This window comes from Suricata suricatta, chromosome 7 (genome assembly GCF_006229205.1).
Source record: "Suricata suricatta isolate VVHF042 chromosome 7, meerkat_22Aug2017_6uvM2_HiC, whole genome shotgun sequence".
Taxonomy (NCBI): Eukaryota; Metazoa; Chordata; class Mammalia; order Carnivora; family Herpestidae; genus Suricata; species Suricata suricatta.
In genome coordinates this window covers 133,773,636-133,797,225 of record NC_043706.1, presented here as the reverse complement: position 1 = coordinate 133,797,225, position 23,590 = coordinate 133,773,636, and the positions used below count along the sequence as shown (strand labels likewise).

Below are 23,590 nucleotides of genomic sequence, written 5' to 3'. Positions count from 1 at the left end.
AAAAGGCACATTGGTCATGGCTCAGTCAGTGTCCGCTGGCTCTGGTGTGGCATCTGTGAGGTGCGTCCACGGCGTCTCCCAGATGCCAGAGCACTCATGCTGCAGAGGAATCCCCACATGCAGTAAGCCCAGGACTGGTATTTCCATGGCAGACAGAGAACAGTCTGGTACTTCCCCTCACAGATCTTTAGTTTGATGGAAAGCTTTCTGGCAGACCTACTGACACTACAGGCAAAGGGCAGGAAAGAAAGATCTACAAAAATACACTTGACAAAACGGGACACGAATGACCTGAAAGTATAATTAACGGGCCAACTGGGCATCGTTTGGGACAAACGCTCTTGTCTGTGTGCCGCCCCCCTCCTGCCGGCCTCCTCCTTCCCTTCCCTGCAGGGGCCCCAGACGCTCACGCTGGAGACGGGGCTCCACAGAACAGAAGGCTCTCCGGACCACTGACCTATGTCACGGGACCCATGTCCCAGGGTCACAGGACCATGGCAACAAAGGACTAGACTCAGGGCTGGTGCTCCCACTTCACAGGCAGCTCCCTCCAGATCCTTCAGCGGACCTGCGCAACGGGCCTGGACACGGCCAGCCACCAGGCAGACCACTGAAGTCGCGGCGCCCGGACCTCCAATCACCGGGAGCACTCGGACAACTAGCCCTTCGCCGCCGGCCACAGGACAGCAGTGCAGCGGAAGCACTGAACTCGCCTTGTCAATAGTCAAGGACCCTTCCTTTTTCAAGGGCGAATTCTGTACTCTACCCACCTATTTTTACTTAAAACCTAAGTCACAAATACTTACTCTGAACTGCGAGGGCGTCTCAAGGATGTTGAAGTCAGAAGCTGCTGAGATCCCGTCCTCCAGAGTCTCCAGGAACACCTTCTGAAATTCCAGCATCTCTGGCAAACTTCCAAACAGTGACTCCATCTACAGGAAGGCCAGGATTGAGCAGAGGGTGTCAGCAATGAAGACGGAGAGGGGCCCACAAACACCCAGACGCACAGGGAAATCCCAGGTCATTCAGCGGGCAGGGGACAGAAGGAAGCCCTCGGACGAAGGCAGCACAGTCACTGGGACACAGTCAGCACAGAGTTTTACGGCCCTGCCTCTACTAGTTCTCAAATAACTATCTAATTTTCAGGATTCAAACTGGTAAAAAATGGAAGTCAGTAGAAAAGAACTAATTATGGAGATTTAACATGAACGTGTCATGAATTAAAGAGTGACTTTTGGCCACACCTTCTAATAAGAGGGCATAGCTGTCCTGCACTTGTGAACTCTTGCCACTGTGCCCCCTGGGGCTGAGGCCACACGAATGGCCCTGGAGGAGGCCACGCCTGGCCCCTGTGACCTCCTCCAGTCCCATGTGTTCCTTGGGGATCAGGGGACCCACCTCTGGGGAGGCCCACTAAAGGGCAAGCGGAGACTAACCACTGCATCAGGGGGCGGGGGCATGGGGGCCCCTTACCTCATCTTGGGTAAGAAAGGTCTCATTCTGAAGTGGCTCCAGATATAATTCAAAGAGGCAGCTCAGATCCTGAGAGATGGAAGAAAACAATCTTTATCACTCATGTCTCCAAAATACGCAAGAGTTCCAGCAGCCCCCAGCCTCGGCTCCAGACTCCCACTGGGAAGGATGGAATTCGTGTCTTGTTGAAATTCACGACCCTAAAAGTGGTTACGATCAGGGGCGCCTGCGTGGCTCAGTCAGTTAAGCATCTGACGTGGGCTCAGGTCATGATCTCATGGGTCAACCCCCATGTCAGGCTCTGTGCTGACAGCTCAGAGCCGGGAGCCTGCTTCCGATTCTGTGTGTGTGTGTCTCTGTCCGTATCACACTCATGTTCTGTCTCTCAGAAATAAACATTAAATAAATAAACACATAGATACAAGTGGTTACTATCACTTCCACCCTGACTCACACGGGCTAACCCCACGGTCCCATCAGCAGCTGGGCCACCTACTCTGCTTAGACAGCCTGGTGGCAGAGCAAGGCTCTGGGGACCAGTGCAGGGGGCAGTCACCTCCCCGCAGAGAAGGCAAGCTCTGGCAGGCACTTCTGTCGGGCGTGGCCACCCCTGCTGGCTCAGCCAGCTTCCTCCTCTGCCCCGGGGGAGCATGGGGACAGCCCCACCACGGAGCAGAGAGGGACAGGGCAAGATCTGGGAAGCTCTCTGGCTTTGGGGTTGATGTGTTAGCAGAATTTCAAACTCCCATATTTAAATGCAAGAAAAAATTTCCAAAGATGAGCGGCTGTGGTGTTTATACTTTAGGCTGTGTCTGAGCCTCCAGGACACGGGGCTCTAGTAGTACAGAAGAGTGTGAGTCGGTGGTATTTAGAAAACTCCTTAGAGAAACGGTTTGTTTATGATAATTTGAAGAGCAGGATATAATTTTGTTAATAGGAAAGATTTTTTCTTGTTTCGCTTATTCTGAAGAATTTTGAGTATGAAAATATGAGAGGTAATTGACTACGAAGTCCATTACTTTGGTGTCCCGTGTTACAGTGGAGAAATCGAGACCCAGAGAGCTTTCTGAAAGAGCCTGAAGCCTCCAGAACCTTATGGCCTGGGGCCCGGGGGCAAGCAGCCGGGCCTGTGATGCCTCTGGCGGCTTCGCCACGAACGGCTCCCCGGCCTGCCCTCCCCCGCCATCCTCCCCAGCGACGGCTCCCGAGCAGGGGGGCAGGAACAGGTGCTGAACCGAATCTCCGGGAACACACAAATGCCGAAAACTCCCAAGTTGCATGCAGGGATCAAGGTTAGGTGAACAAGTAAACCCCCGTGTTAAACGTCAGCCACGAAGAGAAATCACACGATAAAAAGGGGTGTGTGCAAATCACAATAGGCACCGGGTGCTGGTTATTTTGTGAGAGACAGTGACAGGCCGCCCTCGGCCCTGGCGCGGCCGGTGCTGCTCGCCGGGACTTACAGGCCGCGGGCAGGCGGGCGCGGGGTCGGGGGGCCGGGCGGCTGCACCCCGAGGGCACGGAGTGCGGGTTTCTTGCCGAGAACACGCGTCTTCTGTCTCGCTCACCCGCACGCCCGCCTCAACACCCCACCAGTGTCTCAGTGAAAGCCGCCTCCCGTGTGGCCTGACGGTAAAACGGAACACCATCAGCGACAACAGCCAAAAGGGGCTTCAAGGAACTCTGCCCTTGACTCTGGGTGGAAAGCTCAAGGCCACCCTCAGGTCAGGGGGCCTCTGGAGCCTCAAACCACAGCGCCCAGAGCTGCGTGCGAGAGGCCAGTGGCCACAGGAAGATCTCCCAGGGTTCACATCCTCTCCCCGGGTGAGATGCGGGGCAGGACCTGAGGGGATAGGAAACCAAACTGACAACTTTATAGCTTTTCTTTCTCCCCTAAGGGACCAAAAAGAAGGGGCTTTGTGTAGTTTTCCTGGGCCACCTGCGGAAAAGGCCTCCAGTAAAGGCCAGATAAAATGACAGTGGCACTAATGAATGGGGAAGCCCAGACCTGTCTCGCGGAGAAGGAAGGTGACAGCCGTGCGCACGCACGTGTGCAGGCACGAGGACACACCCGTCCGAGACCCGGAGGAGGGAGCTGGAGGGGCCGGCCCCGGCCAGGCCGCTACACCGAGGCAAAGCCAGGCGGGACTCGGCCCGCCGCCCGGGCCAGGCTGCTTCTGGAGCGGCGGGCCGAGTGAGCGGACAGCAGTGCCCGCCCTCTGCACATACTTAAAGCAAAGGAGCCCTGCCTCCGCTTCCCAGGCTCCAGTGTCCTTCACAAAACCTGCTCTCAAACTGCAGGGGCGCCCGGGTGGCTCCGTCGGTCAGGGGCCACTCTGGATTTCGGCTCAGGGCCTGTCTCACAGTGTATGAGCTCAAGCCCTGCATCGGGCTCCATGCTCACAGTGTGGAGCCTGCTTGGGATTCTGTCTCTCTCCCTCTCTCTCAAAGGAAATAAATTTATACATAATGCTTCTCAAACTCTTAACTGGGGGCTTCAGAGATAAATACAATAATGCTTCGGGGGTGAAGAGTCTCAGCAACTGCCCGTCAGCGCCGGCCTGGGAGCAGCTGCATGAAGGCCAGCCGCTCCGTCGTGGGGCTCCGTCGTGGGGCTCCGTCTGGCACAGGACCTCCACCAGGCAGGTCCGGGGGCCGCAGCAGTGGTCTCCTGTGAGCAAGTTGTTCCCCGGGTCCCCCTCCCCTGAAGCGATCTCCAGCCCCCTCTTACTCAACCGGCACAGACTCCTTCCCACCGACGCAGATGACAGGCTAGCACATCTTGTTTCCATGGTAACGAACCAGCGAGGAGCTGATCCTTCCAAGCCCTCTGGGCGCGTGCACCCTCCCCCCTGCCCCGCAGCACCTCCCCACTTCACGGCGCAGGCGGCTTCCAGGGCTGGGCTTCCGGGCAGATGTGACCTGGGGGCCCCTGCCGGCACACAGCTGATGACAGAGCGGGAAAGAACGTGCAGGACCGTCGGTTACCTTCACGTAGGACTTCTCGGTGTCCATCAGCTCCTGGATGACTTTCCGGAGGCGATCGGCGTCGGAGAGGTGGCGAGCCAGCGGCCTCGGAGGCGGGTCTCGAGGGGCCCGCGGCCCATCCATGCCGTTGGTCTGCGGGTCGTGGAAACTCCTACACAGCGCGGGGATCTGCTCAGCACTCTGGGAGGTGGAAAGAAGTGCAAGGTCATGTGCAGGGCGCGCCCCATCGTGTCAGCTTCCCAGCAGGGACGCAAGCGCTGTGACTCCCTGCCCCGCGCCCTCTCGGGAGTCTCACGGGGCGAGAACCTAGCACGACCGGGGTCACTCCTCTCAGACCCAGCTGGCCATCATTTTAGACAACGGGAGTGAGGATAGGAGCTCAGTATTTACACAGGATGCGTTTTGTTGTTCTAACAGCGGCCAGCCGGCCAGCTCTTTCGAAATGAAACCAGAGAACACGGCACAGGGTTAATTAACCCTTGGCGATAAAGTTGAGATTGCGACGGCGGCTTTCTGGGAGCCCCCCATGCCTGGCGGCCCCGGCAGCCTCAGGAATGGCGCTACCGCACGAAATTCGGGGTGGCTTGGCCTCAGCAGCTCGCAGCTCTGCCCTCCAACCCACCCCCAGCCCTGCGGGTTCACGCCGACAGGACAGGAGTGAGCGGGTTAGAGCTGCTGCACCTGCTGGCTGGCCTGGCGGGGAGGCAGGGATGTCCCCTACCCGGCAGGGGGGCAGCCCCCTAGGGAGGGCGCGGAGGGGAGCAGGTGACCCGCACGCCCCAGTGAGTGCCGGAGAGGAGGGACGAGCAGTCTCCACGGGAAGCACGGGACAGTGGGGGAGTCACACACTGAGGGGACGAGGCAGCAAAAACGTCTGGGGACCGACAGCCTTCGGTGCAAGTTCCTGCTTGGATCCTAGCACAGCGACGAGGAAGGATCTCGAGGAGAGCCCCCTCGGAGAGTCCTGCCTGACTGTGGTGGCTTTACCTCTCAAATGTGTCTCCTCCTGTATGTTTGCGCGTGCCCGGAGCATCACCAGATGACGCGCAGTGTCCTTTTTCTTCTCCTCCTCCCTCCACCCATCCCCACCCAGGCTCCAGCCCACTTGGCACCACCGGCGAGTAGGCCTGCCAAGGGCAGGGTCCGTGTGACTGTCACTGCCCCGAGCACCCAGCCAGGGCTTGGCTCGCCCCCGCCGCACCGCAGTGGTTCCTGAGTGACAAACAGTGTGGTCCCAGGACGGATGAGGAGTATCCATCCATCTCCGGCAACCCTCTGACACTCAACCAGAACTCCCCCTTCTTCAGCATAAATGCCTTCTGCCCGCTCAGTCCCTCTGGCTGTGGTGAAACGCGGACCTTGTCAGAACCGTCCCTTCGTGGGCAATTCCTTTCCTCTGGGACACCCGAGACCATCACCAACTCCCCAGAGCTGTGCGCCACGCCGCCGCCCTGGCCTGACACGCCTGCTGCAGAGGCTGTCCCCTGACAAACCGGAGTGCCACGGAGGGACAACGGGGCACGCCCGCCCTCCCCGCCGTCTCCCCCTGCCCTACCCTCAACACTAAATTCTGGCTCATCTTTCAAACTCAGTGGGTGGCACCTGAGGGTCTGCTCCGCCTGCAAAGGGAAAACAGGCCCCGCACGAGGCGATAAGAGGCGATACGTAGGAAACCCCAAAGCACGGCCAAGGGCAGGCGGAAAACCACCCCACGCTCACGCTCGTGCGGAGCGGAACAATGAAAGGGGGTAAGACACGGAGAACCAAGCGGAGGCCTCAGGAAGCAGCGGCCGGCACCCGGTCCTGGGAGGAGCACACATGCCCGCGGGGGAGCCACACGACGAGCCGGAAGTGCAGTGGGCAGTGAGCACAGGACCACGGGGACCCGAGCGCAGGGGCGTGAAAGGGAGCCGCCTCTCCACCCGGACGTCTGCGAGAGGCCGCGACCCAGATCCTTTCTATCTGCGCGGAAATCTTGGCGCGGAAGCTCACTCAGCCCCGCGGCCGGTACTGGGCTTCCGACTAGACACACAGACACAGGTACAATCATGTACTTCTAAAACAGCTGAAAACGCGTGTGAGCACTGTGATTCTCCTTGGACGTGCATGCGTTGTACTCACACACGGATGTGTGCGGTCGTCGCTGTGAAGTGGTGTCGCCTGTCAGAAGACAGTCACTCTGGTAAACTACCGAAAACTAAGAAAACTGATACGGATCCTAAGGCAGCAGCCCAACCGCATCTTGATTTAAGGGCGCCTGGGCGGCTCCGTCGGTTGAGCGTCTGACTTCGGCTCACGTCATGATCTCTCAGTTCATGGGTTCAAGCCCCGCATCGAGCTCTGTGCTGACAGCTCAGAGCCTGGAGCCTGCTTTGGATTCTGTGTCTCCCTCTCTCTGCTTCTCCCCCACTCATACTGTCTGTCTCCCTCTCTCAAAATACACATTTTTTTAAAAAATTCATCTTAATTTATCAAAATGTCTCCTTTCATGTTTAAAACAACCAAATCTTATGATTCACTACTGAAGCAATTCCAGCACTGTTCAGCCATTTCCTAAAAGCTGAGTGACATCGAGTAACAGCCAAATAGAATGCGAGTCCTAGGAAATACAACCAAACCACTCCACGTCCCGTGCTTCCTCCCTTCCAGTGCCCTTCAACCCTGGCCACACATGGTGCTTTGAGAAACACCCATGGCTACATCAACTCAGTCAGAATCTGTGAAGCCCCGTGGAGGAGTATTTCCTTAAATCATTTTTTTTTTTTACTTTTAATGTGTGTTTAATTTTGAGAAAGAGACAGAGCATGAGTGGGGGAGGGGCAGAGAGAAAGGGAGACACAGAATCCGAAGCAGGCCCCAGGCTCTGAGCTGTCAGCACAGAGCCAGATGTGGGGCTGGAACCCATGAACCAGGAGATCATGCCCTGAGCCAAAGTCGGCCGCGTAACCGACTGAGCTGCCCAGGTGCCTGAACATTCTCCAAAAGCTCCCCAAGGACGGTTAATGTGTGAGCCATGTGAGAACTACTGGCCCCCCATCAGTATGGTGAGCATCTCCACCTGGGCTTCCCGGGAGGGCTCTGCCTTCAGCCTGCTCACGCAGCCCCGGGGTCTAGAATGAAGGACAACCATCTGAAAGATTTGTAGACTGAGCTCACGAAATGGAGGAAATAGCCAGAATCATACCCGTGACCCTGGTATTCCAGGTCTGGTCCTTCTCCAACTAAGCTCAACAGCCCCAGATAATAATAATATGGAGACGCCGAAACTCACTCATTTGAAATCTCTATACTGGTATTTGCGCCCCAAGCTCAGACAATATAATTTTGCAATTCTGAAAAATAACCATTTCCAGGGCTATAGAATCTATATGAAGTTCACATGTACTGCATAAAATAGGGTCTGACAAAATGCACCATAAGTTACCGGCAGCTGGTGAGCTTACAGCTTTGCCTTGCTGGGATGTTAGAAATCCCACCTAACAATGCAGTGTTAAAATAACGAGGTTTTAAAAATAAAGTATCTTTGCCATTTTAGAAAATCAGAATTCACTTCAAGAACACTTCTGGTAAGACGAACTTGGTGGAGATTCTGAGAGCAAACGAACATTTTCAGGGGCCATGGACGAAGTGCTGGGGCGCTTCCAAAGCCCCCCTTTCCTGTCCCCCGCACAGCACTCTCACTAGGGTCTTGGGAGGGCAGGAGTACTTGGAATCTGGACACGGCAGGAGCTCTAACAGAGGATGGATCGCAAGGTGTTTTTACAATGTATCTGTTTGGCTGGTTATATTTTAGTTTCTCTATTGCTAGGGACAGTCATCAGCACTGAGAGGTTAAAGGCAGGCTACGGGGTGTATCTGGCCAGCAGGATGGGCTGTTTTCACACCCAAAACTGTGGTGGTGGTGGCAAAAAGCAGAGGCACGCCTCAGAGGCCCGGAGTTCTGTGCTGGCTCTGCCCCCAGCCCTCCGCACAATGCCAGGCAAGGCTCTTTTCTGAGCAACTTCCCTGGTGTATCCCCTGTCCCACCAGGTAATCCCTCAAATTGCCACCTGGGTCACGGAGAAAAGGGAACGTGCATTTGCTGAGTGCCCGTCATGCGCCACGTAGACCCAAGTGGTGGGTGTTCTCCAGAATTTGCTAGCATTGAATACTCACCAGAACAGAGACTGTACAGGTGAGAGGCCCAGAGGTGTGGGCAGGGCCCTAACGGCACAAGCCCCAGCCCCCCATCCAGCTCTGCAGGGTGTCCCCCACTCTGGCTCTGCAGGGTGCCCACCCATCCCGGGGATCAGCAGAGCACGAGGCAAAGCAGATCAGCTCCTCTGGCCCTGCCCGTGTGGTCATGGTGTCCTGGCCCCGACAGGGTCCAAACACTCCAGGGGTGCTTGGGACGCAGCCACCTGCCCCTGGAGGCCACCTGTGCTCGGAGAAGCTCCATGTCAGGAGTGACCACAGAACGAGGGGGATCACGCCCCACGCCCTGGGCGCTCTCAGGAGGAACGCAGGGCCGGTCCTGCAATGACCCTTCCAACCTGTATGCCGTGCAATACTCTTTCTGCAGAAAGGTGCCGCCGGGCCTCCTCCTGGCTCCGAGGAATAAAATCTGATCCCCTGGGCGTGACAGCGTTGATGTTTACTTGCTCTTACTTGGAGACATGGCTCCCTGAGGCTTTTCGATTTCACCATAGGATTTGGGTCTTCAAAGAAATAAATCACGGTGGGGTAAGTACACTGCACTGCCCAGTACGTGTGGGAGCGATGACGGAGATTTCGCAGCTGCTCCGTGAAACACCAGAGCAATCAGGAGGCCTGCAGGCAGCAGCGGCCAAGCTCGGCCTGGCCTTCCCTGGCTCGGCCCGCAGCCAAGACCCCCCAGGCAGGCACTGCCGGGACCGCACTCTCGTTTGTCACGAGCATCTACCTGTACCACTTGGGCCCCCAAATACTTTTAGCCTAAGAAAAAGGGCTGAAGAGTGCTGCATGAGTTGGAGTACTGTTTCACAGGGAAATACTTAAAGGTAAACGACCACATTTGCAGTGTGCAGCTTCAATCTCTGGTTAAGAGCAGAAGCAGGTTACCTTGGGCGGGGAGGGGAGATCCATAACGGACTCAGCCTACACACAGACCTGAAAGAAAAGATGCCCTCGTACCGTCTGGGTAACTGGCCCTGCGATGACACGTGGTCAGTCTGGCAGACCCCTTGCTGCCACCGCGTCCTCTCCCTGCACCATGGAGACCAGCTGAGACCGAGCCATCGCCATGGACCGGATCCGGGTCTGGAGAGTGGGCCCAGGCTTTCACTATACCAGCATACTAAGCCGAAGAATTGGGTTTCTGCTACCTCTACTGCCCTCAGAAAGAATGGAAAAAATAAAAACACAAGCTTTAGACTCGGGGCAAATGGCCAGTTAGCAAGGACGGCCTCGCCCTGGGAAGGTGCGGCCAGCATGGTCTGTGTTCTCACACTGTGCACTAAAAACCTTCCACTGGTCGTCCGGAAGCTCCACGGAGTCTGCATCACTAAGTAATCTGAGGGCGACTACTGGGCCAGCTGTCACATCCTAGCTCATCAGTTGTCAGAAAAGTTCCCCTTGGTTTAAAGAAAAAAAAGGATTATCTAAAAATCGTAAGAGGACTTCTCCATTTACTCTGCACTTCATTAAAGTCCCCAACTTACAGAAAGATCTAACATCACCCCCAGGTGGTCTAGGCAGCGGGACTCCAGAAAGACTGCCTAGCCAGGAGGGCTAACAGACTGGACGGGCTTCATCCCAGGAAGCAAGGGTGGGCCCGCATCCTGCAGCGCCCCCTCACGGCCAGCTCAGACTACGGTGGCCAAACTCGGTCCCATGCCTGGTGGCTGAGCACAGAGGGCAGTGCCAGGCCCTGTCCGCCGCCCGCCCCCACCTCCCTGGGATTCTCCTGGGATTCTCGAGAGGGGAGGATGCAGGCAGCCTCAGCACCAGGGCGGGGGCGGGGTGGGGGGTCAAAAAGCATCCAAGGTGATCACCTTTCTATTTAGGGACCCACTCCTCTTAGTGATACAATCCCTGAACGGAAAACTCTAGAAAAACAGCCCGAGGTTTTTAAGATTTATCAAAATGGTACAAGAAGGATGAGGAATCACTGACACTCTGTTTTCTAGCCCACAGGGTTCTCTTTCCAAAGGCAAAACGAACATAAACCATAAAAACCAACGGGAGCTGGCAGGAGGCTCTCACAGGAGAGCCCGTGCCTCACGCTGACTGTGAAGATGAACCTCATAAACGAGGGCGCAGACACGCACTGAGGGGGCAGCAGCAGTCCCCGCGACGGGAGAGACGGGGCCGGCGGCCCAGAGGCGGTCCGGGTTAGCGCGAAGGGCAGGAAGCAGGGAAGTAACTGCTCACGGAGGTCCACTACCTGTGGGCATTGGCATAGATTTTCTAGAAGTGGAATGATATGTATCACAACTGCAGTGCTAACCAGGATATATTTTTTTAATTTTTTAATGTTTTATTTATTTTTGATACAGAGAGAGACAGAGCATGAGAGGGCAGAGAGAGGAGGAGACACAGAACCGGAAGCAGGCTCCAGGGTCTGAGCTAGCTGTCAGCACAGAGCCTGACGCGGGGCTCGAACCCATGAAGGTGAGATCTGACCTGAGCCGAAGTCAGAGGCTTAACCGACTGAGCCACCCAGGCGCCCCTAACCAGGATATTTTTATCCTTCGGCTCATTTAAATTTTCCCTTGTATAGTGGTTTAATTTTTTAAGTAATTTTTAATGAATGGACTCCTTTCCTGTCGCTTTCAATACCTGATCTGCGGTTACAAAGGCTCGAGGTGTTCTGTGTCTGTGGACTCGGCGATGAACATATGACAGTTGCCCCAGTCAAGGTGCTCCAAGGCTGGCTGGGGGGACGCGCTCTGAGCGAGCAACGTGAGGCGATCAGCGCCCAAAGCGCAGGTCCCGCAGAGAAAGAACAGGATGTGCCCGTGTCGGAGCTGCAAACCTTGACCCACGCGCTCAAGGGCAAGCACGTTCTCTAAACTAAGCCACGTCTGGGGCCAGAGGGAGCACGGAGTGTGTCAGGACAGCATGGCCAGACCGTCACGGCCAGGCAGGGGGCTGGACCTCAGGGGCGGGCAGGGTGACCTGCGGTGACGCCATGGCAATCTCTGCCACCTTACAGAGGATGGCAAGGTCGCAGACGTGGTGGCATTGAAGACCAGGGAGCGTGCACCCCTCACGGGGCAGCCTGTCACCTGGGCCCCTCTCCATCACCCCGGTCTTTGCATCCCAGTATGTGCAAAGCTCAGGCTAAGGGCGTCAGAGCACCTGCGGGACTAAGATTTCCGGAACAATTACTCCATCCAACACTGGAGGCTGAAGCACACAGGCTGTGGAGGTGCAGCTGCGGCCAGGGGGGCTCCCAGCTGTGTGGCCTTGACAGGTCCCCCGGGCCTCAGGGTGCTCGCGTGTTACAGGGTCCTAGCGACGGGTCAGTGAGGTGAAACATAAATATACTCAGCACAGGACGAGCGATCAATAAAGGCCAGGGCTCGATGAAAGTTAACATTTGTTCGGGGAGTTGAACTTGCCAAGTTTTGTTTTCAGAAGTACAGAAGAAAGCACTCCCTCCCAAGATCCACACCTCAGGATGGCGGCACTGTCTTGCGGGGCCTCCTCCAGGCAGGCTCTGCTCTAGGTGCTGAGGTGCAGCACTGACCCCCCAGTGTGAACCGCTGGACCTTCCCGGAGCGGGTGAGGAAGAGTCGGTGAGGGGGAAGGGCGGAGAGAGGCGTGAGGATCACAGAGGAGGAAGCCTGGGGGGCGGGCACAGGGTGCACACAGCATCCCCCGAGGGACGGAAGGGGCACAGCAGCCGGCAGAACAAACTCAGTGTGGACGAGCAGCGTGAGGGCAGAGCCGCGGAGACTGTGGCTCCCGGGCAGCGGCCTCCTGGGGACGGAGCACCTGCTGCTCCGCTTCCTTATTTACCCAGAGCTCGGTCAGAATTCAGGAACAAGCGCGATGTGCGGTCGCTGCCGAGGAGGCCTCGAGGGCCAGGGAAGCGTCTCCACACCACCGGGCACCCCCTTCACATGAACTCGGGGTGGATCACTACCACCCGTAAGTCGTTTACACAGAACGGCCCGTCCAAACTAACATATCCGGTGCCAGGCACTGCGTTTTTACTTTCCCATTTCTCACCCAGAAAGCAAGCTATGGCTTCTGGCCGATGCACAGTTAAACCTGCTCGACACGAGAGGTGCACATGGGCCAGGGCTCCTCCTTGACTTCTCAATGCAAAAATACGCAGCCGGTGGGGGCGCCGGGGGGCTCAGGCCATTGGGTGTCCGACTTCGGCTCAGGTCACCATCTCACAGTTCATGAGTTCAAGCCCCGTGTCGGGCTCTGTGCTGACAGCTTGGAGCCTAGAACCTGCTTCAGATTCTGTGTCTCCCTCTCTCTCTACCCCTTGCCTGCCCTCCCCCTACCCTAACCCCCTCTCAAAAATAAACATTAAAAATATTTTTTTTAGTATGCAGCCAGTGGTATAGAAGAGACTTTAATGACCCCAGTCTAAAACAGAAGGGTGAGGGAAAGGTGGATGGGTCTTCAGAACAAAGGTCAGCACACTAAGGCCACTGGGCCAACCAAGCCCTCCATCCACTGCTGTAGATCAAGTTTTATTGGCACTCAGCCACGCTCACTCCCCTGCCCATCGCCTACAGCAGCTTCTACCCTGAAATACCTCAAAAGTTTACTATCTGACCCTTCACCAGGAAAGTTTGCCAACGCCTGATGTAGAGAGATGCACCCAGACCAAAAAAATCCTTCTTTTGAGACTAGCCTTCACTGAAACTCTACATAACCTATAAAATTTCATTCTGAAATTTCTTAGTGACTGAAGTATAAGTTTAAAAAATGATTTTTGTTGTTTTTCAACAGGCTTCATGGTACCTTAATTCACATAGGACATAAACCCTTTTATGTCCTATGCTTGCAACCGTGTTCCGAAACAAAACAAAACACCTGCATGGTCACCTGACTCGGGTCCAGGGCTCTGAAAGAGGACACAAATTCTGTCACCAGTTTTTACTTTTCGATGGCTGAGATGTTTTCCTGTTTGCCCTTCCTGGGACTTGGGGCACTCAGACCTGAATTTAAGTTCTTTCTGTGATTATATCACTTAACGGTACTTCTCGATATGTTTATCTGGTCAAAGAAGTCTCTAACCCAATGCCTGTCAGCGAATTCTTTTCAGATGACTTGTTTCCTACCACTGTTGCCCTCGTCCACACTCCCACCCGGAAGTACTGATTCCTGGGCTCCGCTCCGCTTCGCGTCTCTGCCTTCAGCGCTCTCTCATAGCCTGCTCTCATTCTGGCCGTCACCTAAACTGGTTTAAACTTGTGTATTTACCATCACTCTTCCTTTAGGTCTTCACTGAACATTCTAGTCAGTTTCTGTGTTTCCTGCCTGTTTTCCCAAACACATTTCCATTCAAGAGTTAGGTCTCTGACTTGATTCTTGGTAACTGATGATATGTTATTAAAGCAGTTTTTGCAGGAAAGGAAGGTCTTTAAGTGTTACATATTCTGAGGATTTACCAGGTTGAGATTTTTTCTCTGTCACTGGATTTGAAGGGGAAAAATGTGTCACTATAAATGCCGAGAGTAATCATATTCTTGACCAACTACAGCTTTGATAAATCCACCGAATTTCCAGGCAAGCCAAGTCTACATGATAAATAGAAGACGGAGGACGATACAGCTGAATCCTGAAGGAGGGGACTCCCGCACATCTGCAGGCTGGGGTCTGGCTTTGTCTGTGACAGCTCTTCCCCAGCAACCTAAGCCCAGACTGTCGGTCCCCCAGCTGAGGCCTCTCCCCTTTCCTGGGGTTCCCTAAGAAGCAGGTTTTCCCTCCAGTTGTCATCTACGTGGGTTCCTGGCTGCCTGTCCTAGAAAAGGCAGCAGGGCAGCACCTGGTTCCCAGCTGCCAACCAAGCACTCAGCCATGCGGGGGGTCCTAGGCTGCTCACAAAACTGCAAGGCGGTTGCACCCACCTGGCTTCTCTTGAGCGCCTCAGCTTGCGGACCGCCTTCGGGTAGTGGCCCCTGCTTGGGTCACCTAGCTGGCTTGCTCGGTGTTCTTTTGGAACATTAGCCTTGGGTCTGCCTACTCCCGCAGGGTCCCCATGTCCTCCACAAGGGTGGGGGATGCAGGGGACGTCACAGCGACACAGACTAACAGAGCCGACAGGAGGCAGTCCCCCTGATGCGCTTCTACTTAGCACCCCTTGCAGTTTACAAAACTATTTCTCACGCACGCTCTTCTTTACTTTTGCCTCCTCGCAACTACCATGGAAATCCGGTCCTGTTCTTTTTAACAAATAAGGATACAGGGATTCAGGGGGTGAGGTGCCTTTCTGAAAGCCCACCGACCAGCAAGTGAGAGGGGATCCACACTCAGGTCCCAGGGTCCTTCCGAGTCCCGCCGACCCCGGCAACAGCAAAGTAGGACACAAACATCTACTTGCTCGCCCGCCTGACCAGCAACGGCAGAAATCCTTCTCCTGAATCTTCTTAGATACCCCGCTCCCCAAATGTAAACTGCCAATATGCTGTCTGAGAGAGCCTTGGCCCTGGGGACACTCGGAGTCAGCAACAGGTGACAGCAGTGCCACCCAGCCGCTGCTGAAGGAGGCACAGAACAGCCGGCAAGCCTGCTGTGCCCTGGAAGAGTCTCTCCCTGGGACCCGCAGAAGGGAGCGTGCACTCTGGCTTGGCAGAGTGACGGGGGCCGTGCCCTGCCTGAACGGGACACAGGTTACGAATTCTCAAAAAGCTTTCCGGAGCACTGAGACTCCACCAACCACGATCTCCTGCCGCACAGCCAGCGCTGCTCCCTGGCCTGGCCAGCACGGCACGGCCCCCACGACAGCTTCCAGACACAAGGAGCCGGCTCTCCTCTCTTGCTCCAGCGGCTGGGCCCTCTGTGACCCTTTAACACCGACACTGACTTTACTGACTGCTGTCTCAGGAGGTCGCATGGGTCAGGGATGGCCCGAGGTCACTCATGAAGAATGGTGTGGGGGTAAGGAGAGAGGGTCCAGGCACGGTGACTTACCCGAAACCCACCACACCCCCCTTGGTGCTTAAAAAGGCCTGGATTTTCAGTTCTAATATGTGGCTGAAAATAATACTTGGAATCTGGTTTCTAAAAAAAGTGTCATTTTTGGAAGGTAAATCATAAAAATATAAAATGTAAATTACTCGTTACGACGCTGACCACCATTCTCAGGCGTGGATGCTGCCAAGTGCTATTTGCCCTGAGTGAGCACAGACACAAACCGCGTACCGCTTTACTCTTTTATTTTTGCTAGACGTGAGCGGTGTTACAAGCCAGGCTGCCGCACTGCTCTGGACTGTGTCTTACGGACGGGCCTCAAATTAATCATCTCCCATGGACACTGTCTGCCTCACGCACGTTCATCTGAGACCTTCCCATCAACCAGTCCCTAAAATCTAACACTGACTAAACAATAGAAATGAGGTAAGAAAATTCAAACTAGAACAATGATTATTTTTGATAAACAGTTTGGCAACTTAAAAAAGAATTTTTTTAATGTTTATTTCAAAGAGAGAGAGCGAGCCCACGGAAGTGCAAGCCAGAGTATGAGTGGGGGAGGGGCAGCAAGCAGGAGACACAGAATCTGAAGCAGGCTCCAGGCTCTGAACTGTCAGCACAGAGCCTGACACGGGGCTCGAACCCATGAACTGCAAGATCATGACCCGAGTCCAACCGACTGAGCCACCAGGTACCCCAACAGTTCTGCAATTTGATCAAACTTCTAGAAAATGCAATCAATTCCGATCAATCGGAAGTAACCAAAGCCCTCTCTCCCCTGGGGTGAGAAGCAAAGCTGGTGGCCTAAGAAACGTACCCAGACCGGCGGGATGTCAGAGATGACGTAACCATGACAGAATGTAAACTGAAAACTTTTTTTTTGAAGCCTCAGACATAGTAAATTGATTTTAAATCCCACCTGAGATTACTTCTCCATTTTGGAAACGAACCCATAAAACCACTGGGTTCAAGATCTCGGCAGGCAACTCAGAGGAGAGGGTGGACGCCCCGCCCCAACCTGGTGCCTGGAACAGCCGGCTGATGCCAGTCTTCTCATCTGACCGTCCCTTGTGTTATGGCTGAATGAACCGTTGAAGGTTCCAGAAAATTCCAAAGCCAACTCGAGGTAGCAAGGCGGCAGGACTCCTCAGGTGACAGCACACTTGCGGTTCCCGAGCGGTTGGTGCTGGAAGCCCCCGCCGGTGAAATGCCAGGCCAGGGCCTTCCAAGCTATTGCACATCTAACAGCTTCCTCATCTGACATCTGTTTTCTGAAAACACAAGAGAACTCAGACGGCAGCAGAAAACCTCTGAGAGCGCAAAGGAAGGCGAGTCACAGAGGAGAAGGGACGCACTGGAGGCTGAGCAAACAAAAGAAGGGAGAAGGAGGCATGACAACAAAGAGAAGAATGGAAAGGACAAAAGACAAAATCGGGGGCGCCTTGAAAACCACGCCTTCCGTTTGCTCCCGTCTCCCACATCAGTGACGGGGGTATTTTTTGTTGCCTGGTCCTTCGTGTTATTATCAAGAATAGCAGGAGACTGACTGGTTTGCAAAATGAACAATCCAAGCTTTCCTCTGGGCAGTTAGAAGCTGGTATTTGAGGGGGTGAAGCATTCCCAGCAGGGTCCCCCAACACCTCTCCTCCCTCAGCGCCTCGCCCCTGCCATAGTGGGGGTAATCAGCTCCCAGCTGACACTCCAGAGGAAATTGCAAAATGACTCACAACAACTTCTCAGAACTTTTTCAACAAGCCAAAGCAGCTACCGCGTGTGGGGTTGGGACAGTATTAAAAGGTGAGAATCTGCTGTAACAAAGGCATGAAAAGAAAGCAGAGACTCAGACACCTCTGCGTGTGTGCAGCACAAGCAGGGTCCTCGCCGGACCACGGGCTCACACACACAAGATGAGTAACGAAGGCACAACAGGACTGTCTCGGGCCTCTCACCAACGGCCGACACGTGGGAACACCTCTGTGGAGGAGTCCCAACAAATGATTAAACAAGTAGGTGACACTATGCCAACCCCCGTTCTTGGTAAATATTGAAGACAGCTACGACTCGTGGTGCCCAAAGAGTGGCCAGCCAAAATTAGATAACCAGGGCTCTTCTTCCTTCAAAAGACAAGGAAAGGGGTGAAGAGCAGAGCCTTCGCTGGCTGGCTGACGTGATGGGGTCAAGGTGAAGGTCCCTTGGTGTCCCTGGAGAAGCCACAGGATCCTCTGCTGCCTGCTCAGCCCCTGAACTGGGCATGTAACCACCCCTCTAGCCCCACAGACAGCTGTAGATTTTATTAAATCAAGTTCTACAAAATGTTGGGTTGAGGTCAAGATCCAAATTTATGCCTCCCCTCCCCCCCCCCCCCCCTGCCAAAAATCCACATTTTCCCACTAATTACAGAAAATGAAATCCTGAAACTGCTGGAACACCAGCACATGATGTTGCAGTTGGCACTCACCGATGCAGGGATGTCTAGCCCCGCCGTCCATACTCTCCTCGGTCTCAGCCTCACGGTTTTGGCCCCCGAGGGCGGGGCTGTTATTACGTAATGTTCAAGGCTTCTCAGCACATGGAGGTAACAAGGCATTAATATTGCCAAGCCCACCCCACCAACCAGACCTGAGGACAGAAGCTCAAAATGCCGCTTGACTAAAGAAACACAGTGCTTTTCATTTTGTAAGTTCCTGATAATTAAGTCTGTAATGTTACTGATGTTAAGTCAAGACAGAAGCCAGACTACTCAGGTGCTCACCTAAGTCAGCATCATGGACCCAGAGCTCACAGATTGCTAAGGGAGAAGACCTGTGGATAAACGAGGCGCGAACTCCCCAGAAGTGCGGGTGCTTCTCACAGACCCGAGCAACGTCCCGAGGGCCCGTCGCTTCTGTCAGCTGCTCAGCGATCTGCACTAAGTCACTGTGCTCAACCAGGTTAGGAGAGGAAAGTGTGGAGTGGATATCGGAATGAAGCCCCTAACCACCCTCCACTTCCCTGCCCGTTACTTTAAACCTCCAGACGTCTTACAGGTTTTAACTTCAGTCCCTGCATGAAGGACCATCTAATAACCAGTGTTAATTCTAACTGCGTTCTTCTAGGTCTATATTTCTTTTAATTCCCTCTCTGTGTTCATGAGGAGAAAAGGCAAGCAAACGACTGCCTAGGATCAGGTGCTGAAGCAGACAGACAGACCCGGAGAGGTGTCATAGCCGACAGACAGAGCCAGGACGGGCCTCCACGGCTGGCAGTCCTACCCCTCACGGGTGTAAGAAGTCTGATGACTTCTCCAAGGACAAAGGATTTCCACATTAAGCCTTGGGGCCAAATTCCAGGTGTTCTTCCTGAGACCAGCCGAGTCCAGAGAACATGCAGGAGTCTGCAGGCAGTGTTTACGGAAAGTAGGGTTCGTCCTGACCCTCTGCTCAGACTCCCTGCTTTCCCTTCCTCCAAAAGGAGAGATCAGGGCGCCTGGGCAGCTCAGCCAGTTAAGTATACAACTCTTGATTTCGGCTCAGGTCACAAGCCACAGTTCCTGAGTTTGAGCCCTGCATCAGGCTCTGTGCTGACAGTGGGGAGCCTGCTTGCGATATTCTCTCTCTCTCTCTGCCCCTACCCTGCTCCCTCACACGCACTCTCACCCTCTCAAAATAAATAAATAAACTTTTAAAAAGGGAGATTATTCTGAATTGTTCCATCTCCAATCCAGGAAGCCTAGAAAGAAAAAGAAGATGGAGAAATAGACGGCTGAACACCATGGAGGCTGAGGACGAAAACGGGGGGCAACCACATCCAGGAGCGTGTGGCCCGCTCTCAACTAGCACAGCCCACAGGGAGCCCGCCACCCCCCAGGGCAGATGGGCCCGGAGCACGGCTGGGGTCCCTTCCCACCAGGCAGGATACAGGCGGCAGGCTGGCTGCCCTTTGAACGTGGGCCTCTGCCTGCCTGGGGAGGTCAAACACGCCCTCTGACAGTGTCCTCTCAGAGGGGAGGGGGGCAAACCCCCAGCCCCGCTGTGGAAGGAGAGGAAGGGTGGGGAGAGGTCTGCACCAGAGACGGCCATGGCGAGCCAGCGGTGACGTGCGGAGCAGGCTCTGCCCTCGGAGCAGCTGCGGCTCCGGGCGTCTCTAGGCACGGACCCAGCAGGGCGTGAAGGGGAAGGGGGGTAACCATGCCGGTTACCTCAGGGCCACCTCCACCCGACAAGCCCACCCGCCCGCCGGCGCGGGCATGGCCTCCTGGCCACGCCCTCCTCCTCCTTCCCTGCCTGCGCGATTCCCAGGGTGACCCCACGTGACAACTCCTTCTTGTTCCCCGAAGACCAGGATGAAAGGAGAAGACCGGAGGAGAATGAGGAAGCGGGGCCAGAAGGAGGCGGGAAGGAAGGGGCTGCGGTGGGAGGTGGTAAACAGGAAGAGGAAGGAAGGAAGGGTCTAGAAGTGGAACCGGCCACATTAATGAGAAGGGAAGGGGAAAAGAGGGACTAGACAGCCTCCTGGAGGTTTCCGGCCTCACTGAAGTCAGGTGCTGTCATGCCCAGGGCACAGTGAGGGGACAGAAGAGCAAGAGGGGCGTGGCCAGCCCCAGGCCAACCCCCCGAAGCTAACACCCCACAGCCTGGCTTCCAGACCAGTCTTCTTGGGTTCACACAGCCAGCTGCCTGAACGAACATACTCTACGCCAATACAGGGCACGCAAGTGCGGCCCGCCGTGGCCCCCACACCCCAGCCAAGCCTCCCTCAACAGGCAGCCCCAGCGCCTGAGCTCCCAGAGCAGCCCTGGCAAAGGCGGCCATGCTCTTTGGCCCCAGTGAGGCCACACTTTGGTCCCCTTCCCACGTCCCAGTGTGCTTGTGCCCAGCGACATGCCGGCCTAGCACAAACCCCTTTAGGACCTGCCCCCCACCCCCTGGCCACACTGGTAGCGTGGCAGCTGTGGCAGAAAGTAGAGAGAAGTGAACACCAGCACGATTTCTTCCCACCACCCACTCATCGCCCCCACTGTTTGTCTCCGTCCCCTGGACGAGCTCTCCTGGCCCAAACTGCTTGCCATGGAGCTGCTCTGTCCGAGGGTTCACTTCTGGTTCTCAGTGCCACCCTCTTCCAGCTCCCGGCTCCCCACTGCCAGCCCTCCCCGCACCCTGAGCTGGGGCTGGGGTTTCTTTCTTTCTTCCTCTCTCTCCCTCTCACCCTCTCCTTCTCTCCCCCTCTTCTCTGCATCTCCCTCTCTCTCTCTCTCTCTCTCTCTCATCCGACACTGAGGGTGACATCTCTAACAGCTGAACAGAGCACATAAGTGACCCTCGGCAACAAAGACGACAGGGCCCATGTGTGTTTCATGAGGCAGGGACAGCCCTTCCCGCCGCACCCAGGAAAGAGCTGGCATCTTCCTGACGTATCAGCCCTAATGAGCAGGACAGACCAAGAGCAGGACACTGATACCCTGGAACTAGGAAGATGGTCATTTTTAAAAACCCAATCAGCACCAAAGAGATCAAACGGCCTTTTAGACTCCCAAGAAAACTAAGCACAGTCGCTTCTAACAAATCCACAAAGTTGCTACCAAGTCCCTGCCAAATGGGTGTACGGTGTCAGGAATGCACAACAGTGCATTTGGGAGCTGGGCAGAAAAGTCGGCTCAACTTGATCCCTTGTCACCTGTATCCCTGGCGCCTCTCTATGGCCTGAAGAGACACCTCTCCTCCAAAAGCCACAAGCTTGGAAGACCTCCTGGCCGGGCCATGCCTCGGGCTTCATTAAGTCTCACAGTATTCACGACCCACTTCTGCTCAAGAGAAAGGCAGACCTCACATACACTATTTTGTTTAATCATTTGAAGCCTAGCACTCGGAGTAAGGAAAACCAGCTCAAAGGTGGGTGGGCTCTGTTTTCATGCAGGTGACAAACGAAGAGGAGCTAGTTTGGCGATGAGGAGCCTGCTGCCAAACCCCTAGTTTCCAATACTTTTGTATCTCCTGGGACAGCGCGATAGGATGTGATCACCCTCCACTAGCTTCGGGCAGTCCGGGGAGCAGCTGAGATGGGCGAGTCGTGTGTCAGGTGCGCAGAACGAGCAAGCATTCCGAACACAGTACGTGCGGGAGACGCAGCAGCAAGGGCCCCGCACCTAGCAATCGCTCACGTGTGTGCACGCAGTGGTGCAGCGTCCCCCCAACACCACCGGGCTGGAGGCATTGTCATTTTTACCCACAAGAGAAGGGCTGGGTCCCTCGGCGGTAGAGCCTGTGGACTAAGATGGAAATGCAGGTTTCCGTCGGGTCTGGTACCACTGCCTACCTGGATTTATTCTCTGTGAAAGATGATCGTCTCCCCACTGGAGAACGTCAGACCCCAAAGTCATTTTTGGGGACAATGGGCTTGCTTGCAGGATGCTATCGCTCTGCTCATTCATACAGGAATTATGTCAGGTAACGTGCATTTAGAAAGAGATACATTTAGCTCTTTTAAAAAGGTCATGATCATATTAATCCATTGAATAGCCACCATGTAGAAAGATCATGATTTATAAATAAATTATACTTTAATTTCACTTTTTAACCAAAACCTCTCACAGTCAAACAGATCTCGAAATAATGCAGGAGACTCAAAGGAAAGTAAGAAAGACATCTAATTTGAGAATGCCAGAAAACAAATGTGTCCGATAATCTTTTCCTTTAGACTCTTAGATAAGCAAGCTCTTAAAAGAAATTCATGTAAAAAACTCAAAAGGTTAAGCTAAGTGGGTGAGCAGGCATTAAATATTAAATGCAAATTATGTTCCTGCTGCCTTGTGAAAAGTCACCGTTAGTACATGCCCCTTTCTGCCACCTTGCACAAATGAAAGGACAAAATAGACCTTGAGCATTATTAAATTGCAAAGAGGACAACAGAGTCGTCACGCTGTGTATCTGCAAATTCCCAATGCGCTCTGTTCTATCAACACAACGCCCACAAACTGCAAAAATAATCGCTGCCAAAGCTGCACGAGGTGATTACATAAAATTCTCCTAAAAAGCTGGGGAAAAAATATTTAATCAGGAATAACTAAGGTAAAAACTCTGCTTACCTCAAAGAAAATGGTTTCAGTTTTGTGGATTTTCTTTTACGGCGTGAGGTCCAATACGAGCAATGTGCTATTATCCAAAGAAATTTCACAAAGCATAGAATTATTTACCATCCTCCAATTATTCCCATCTCTCGTCAAGTGGATTGTACAGAGCAAATACTTAGAATTTTCGGGCTTTCTGACATAGTTCAAAAGGACAAAACTACTTTGGAGATCTACTGAAAACCCCTTGCCACCGAGGAACAAGAAAGGAAAAGTCGACAATGCCACAGAAACCCCAGAATCCTAAAGAAATTATTGCATCGTTAGCTATAAAGAGTGTTTCAAGATTACAGTCAGGAGCCCTTCTGGAAAGAAAGGCATGTCTGCTCATCTGCCTAATAACCTATAGACATTTTAGAGTAAAATCAACTTTCAAGACCAAGGAAAGGAAACCAGGCAAGCGTGCCCACGCTTGGATCAGAGTCCACCCCCCTGAGATCAGAGCCCTGCTTACTTACACGCTGTGCACAGGAAGGAAAAGTTCAAAGGAACCTGCTCCCTCTGGGAGAAGCCATTACATCCACGGTCTGCTGTTGGGAAATGAGGAAGATGCACGTTCTCTCCCTCTCCTCCACAGGCATGAAAAAAAAAATCCCCAACTGTTGTTCCAAGTCACATTCGCAAGGACGTCCTAGCGCCACCAAGCTCTTCCTCTGAGGCAGCGCTGCTGGCTGGGGAGGCTCACCCACTTCCTCTAGGTCCCCGCCCCATGCCCAGCCTGCACACACCGGGTCAGGGCACACTCAGCGCCCACAGAGCCACCAGGTACTGTCCACAGCTCCCGCGTCAGCTCAGAGAGGGGAAACGAACACACGCAGTATTTCTGCAGGGACTGCTTAAGGTACCTCAAGCTCCCCAGAACAACCCAGAAACTCTTTCAACCCCCTCACCCAAAGAGAAACTGTT

At 54.3% G+C, this 23,590-nt stretch overlaps 1 protein-coding gene across 1 annotated transcript in view; it reads right to left on the bottom strand.

Moving 5' to 3' along the window:
* TIAM2 (T cell lymphoma invasion and metastasis 2) overlaps positions 1-23,590 on the bottom strand; it is a 119,216-nt gene that overhangs the window by 13,206 nt on the left and 82,420 nt on the right. The window contains exons 16-18 of the mRNA XM_029943255.1: positions 4,462-4,641; positions 1,474-1,542; positions 807-932 (exon numbers count right to left, since the gene is read on the bottom strand). Of these exons, the coding sequence (XP_029799115.1) occupies positions 807-932; positions 1,474-1,542; positions 4,462-4,641 (375 nt within the window). The remainder of the gene's footprint in view (positions 1-806; positions 933-1,473; positions 1,543-4,461; positions 4,642-23,590) is intronic.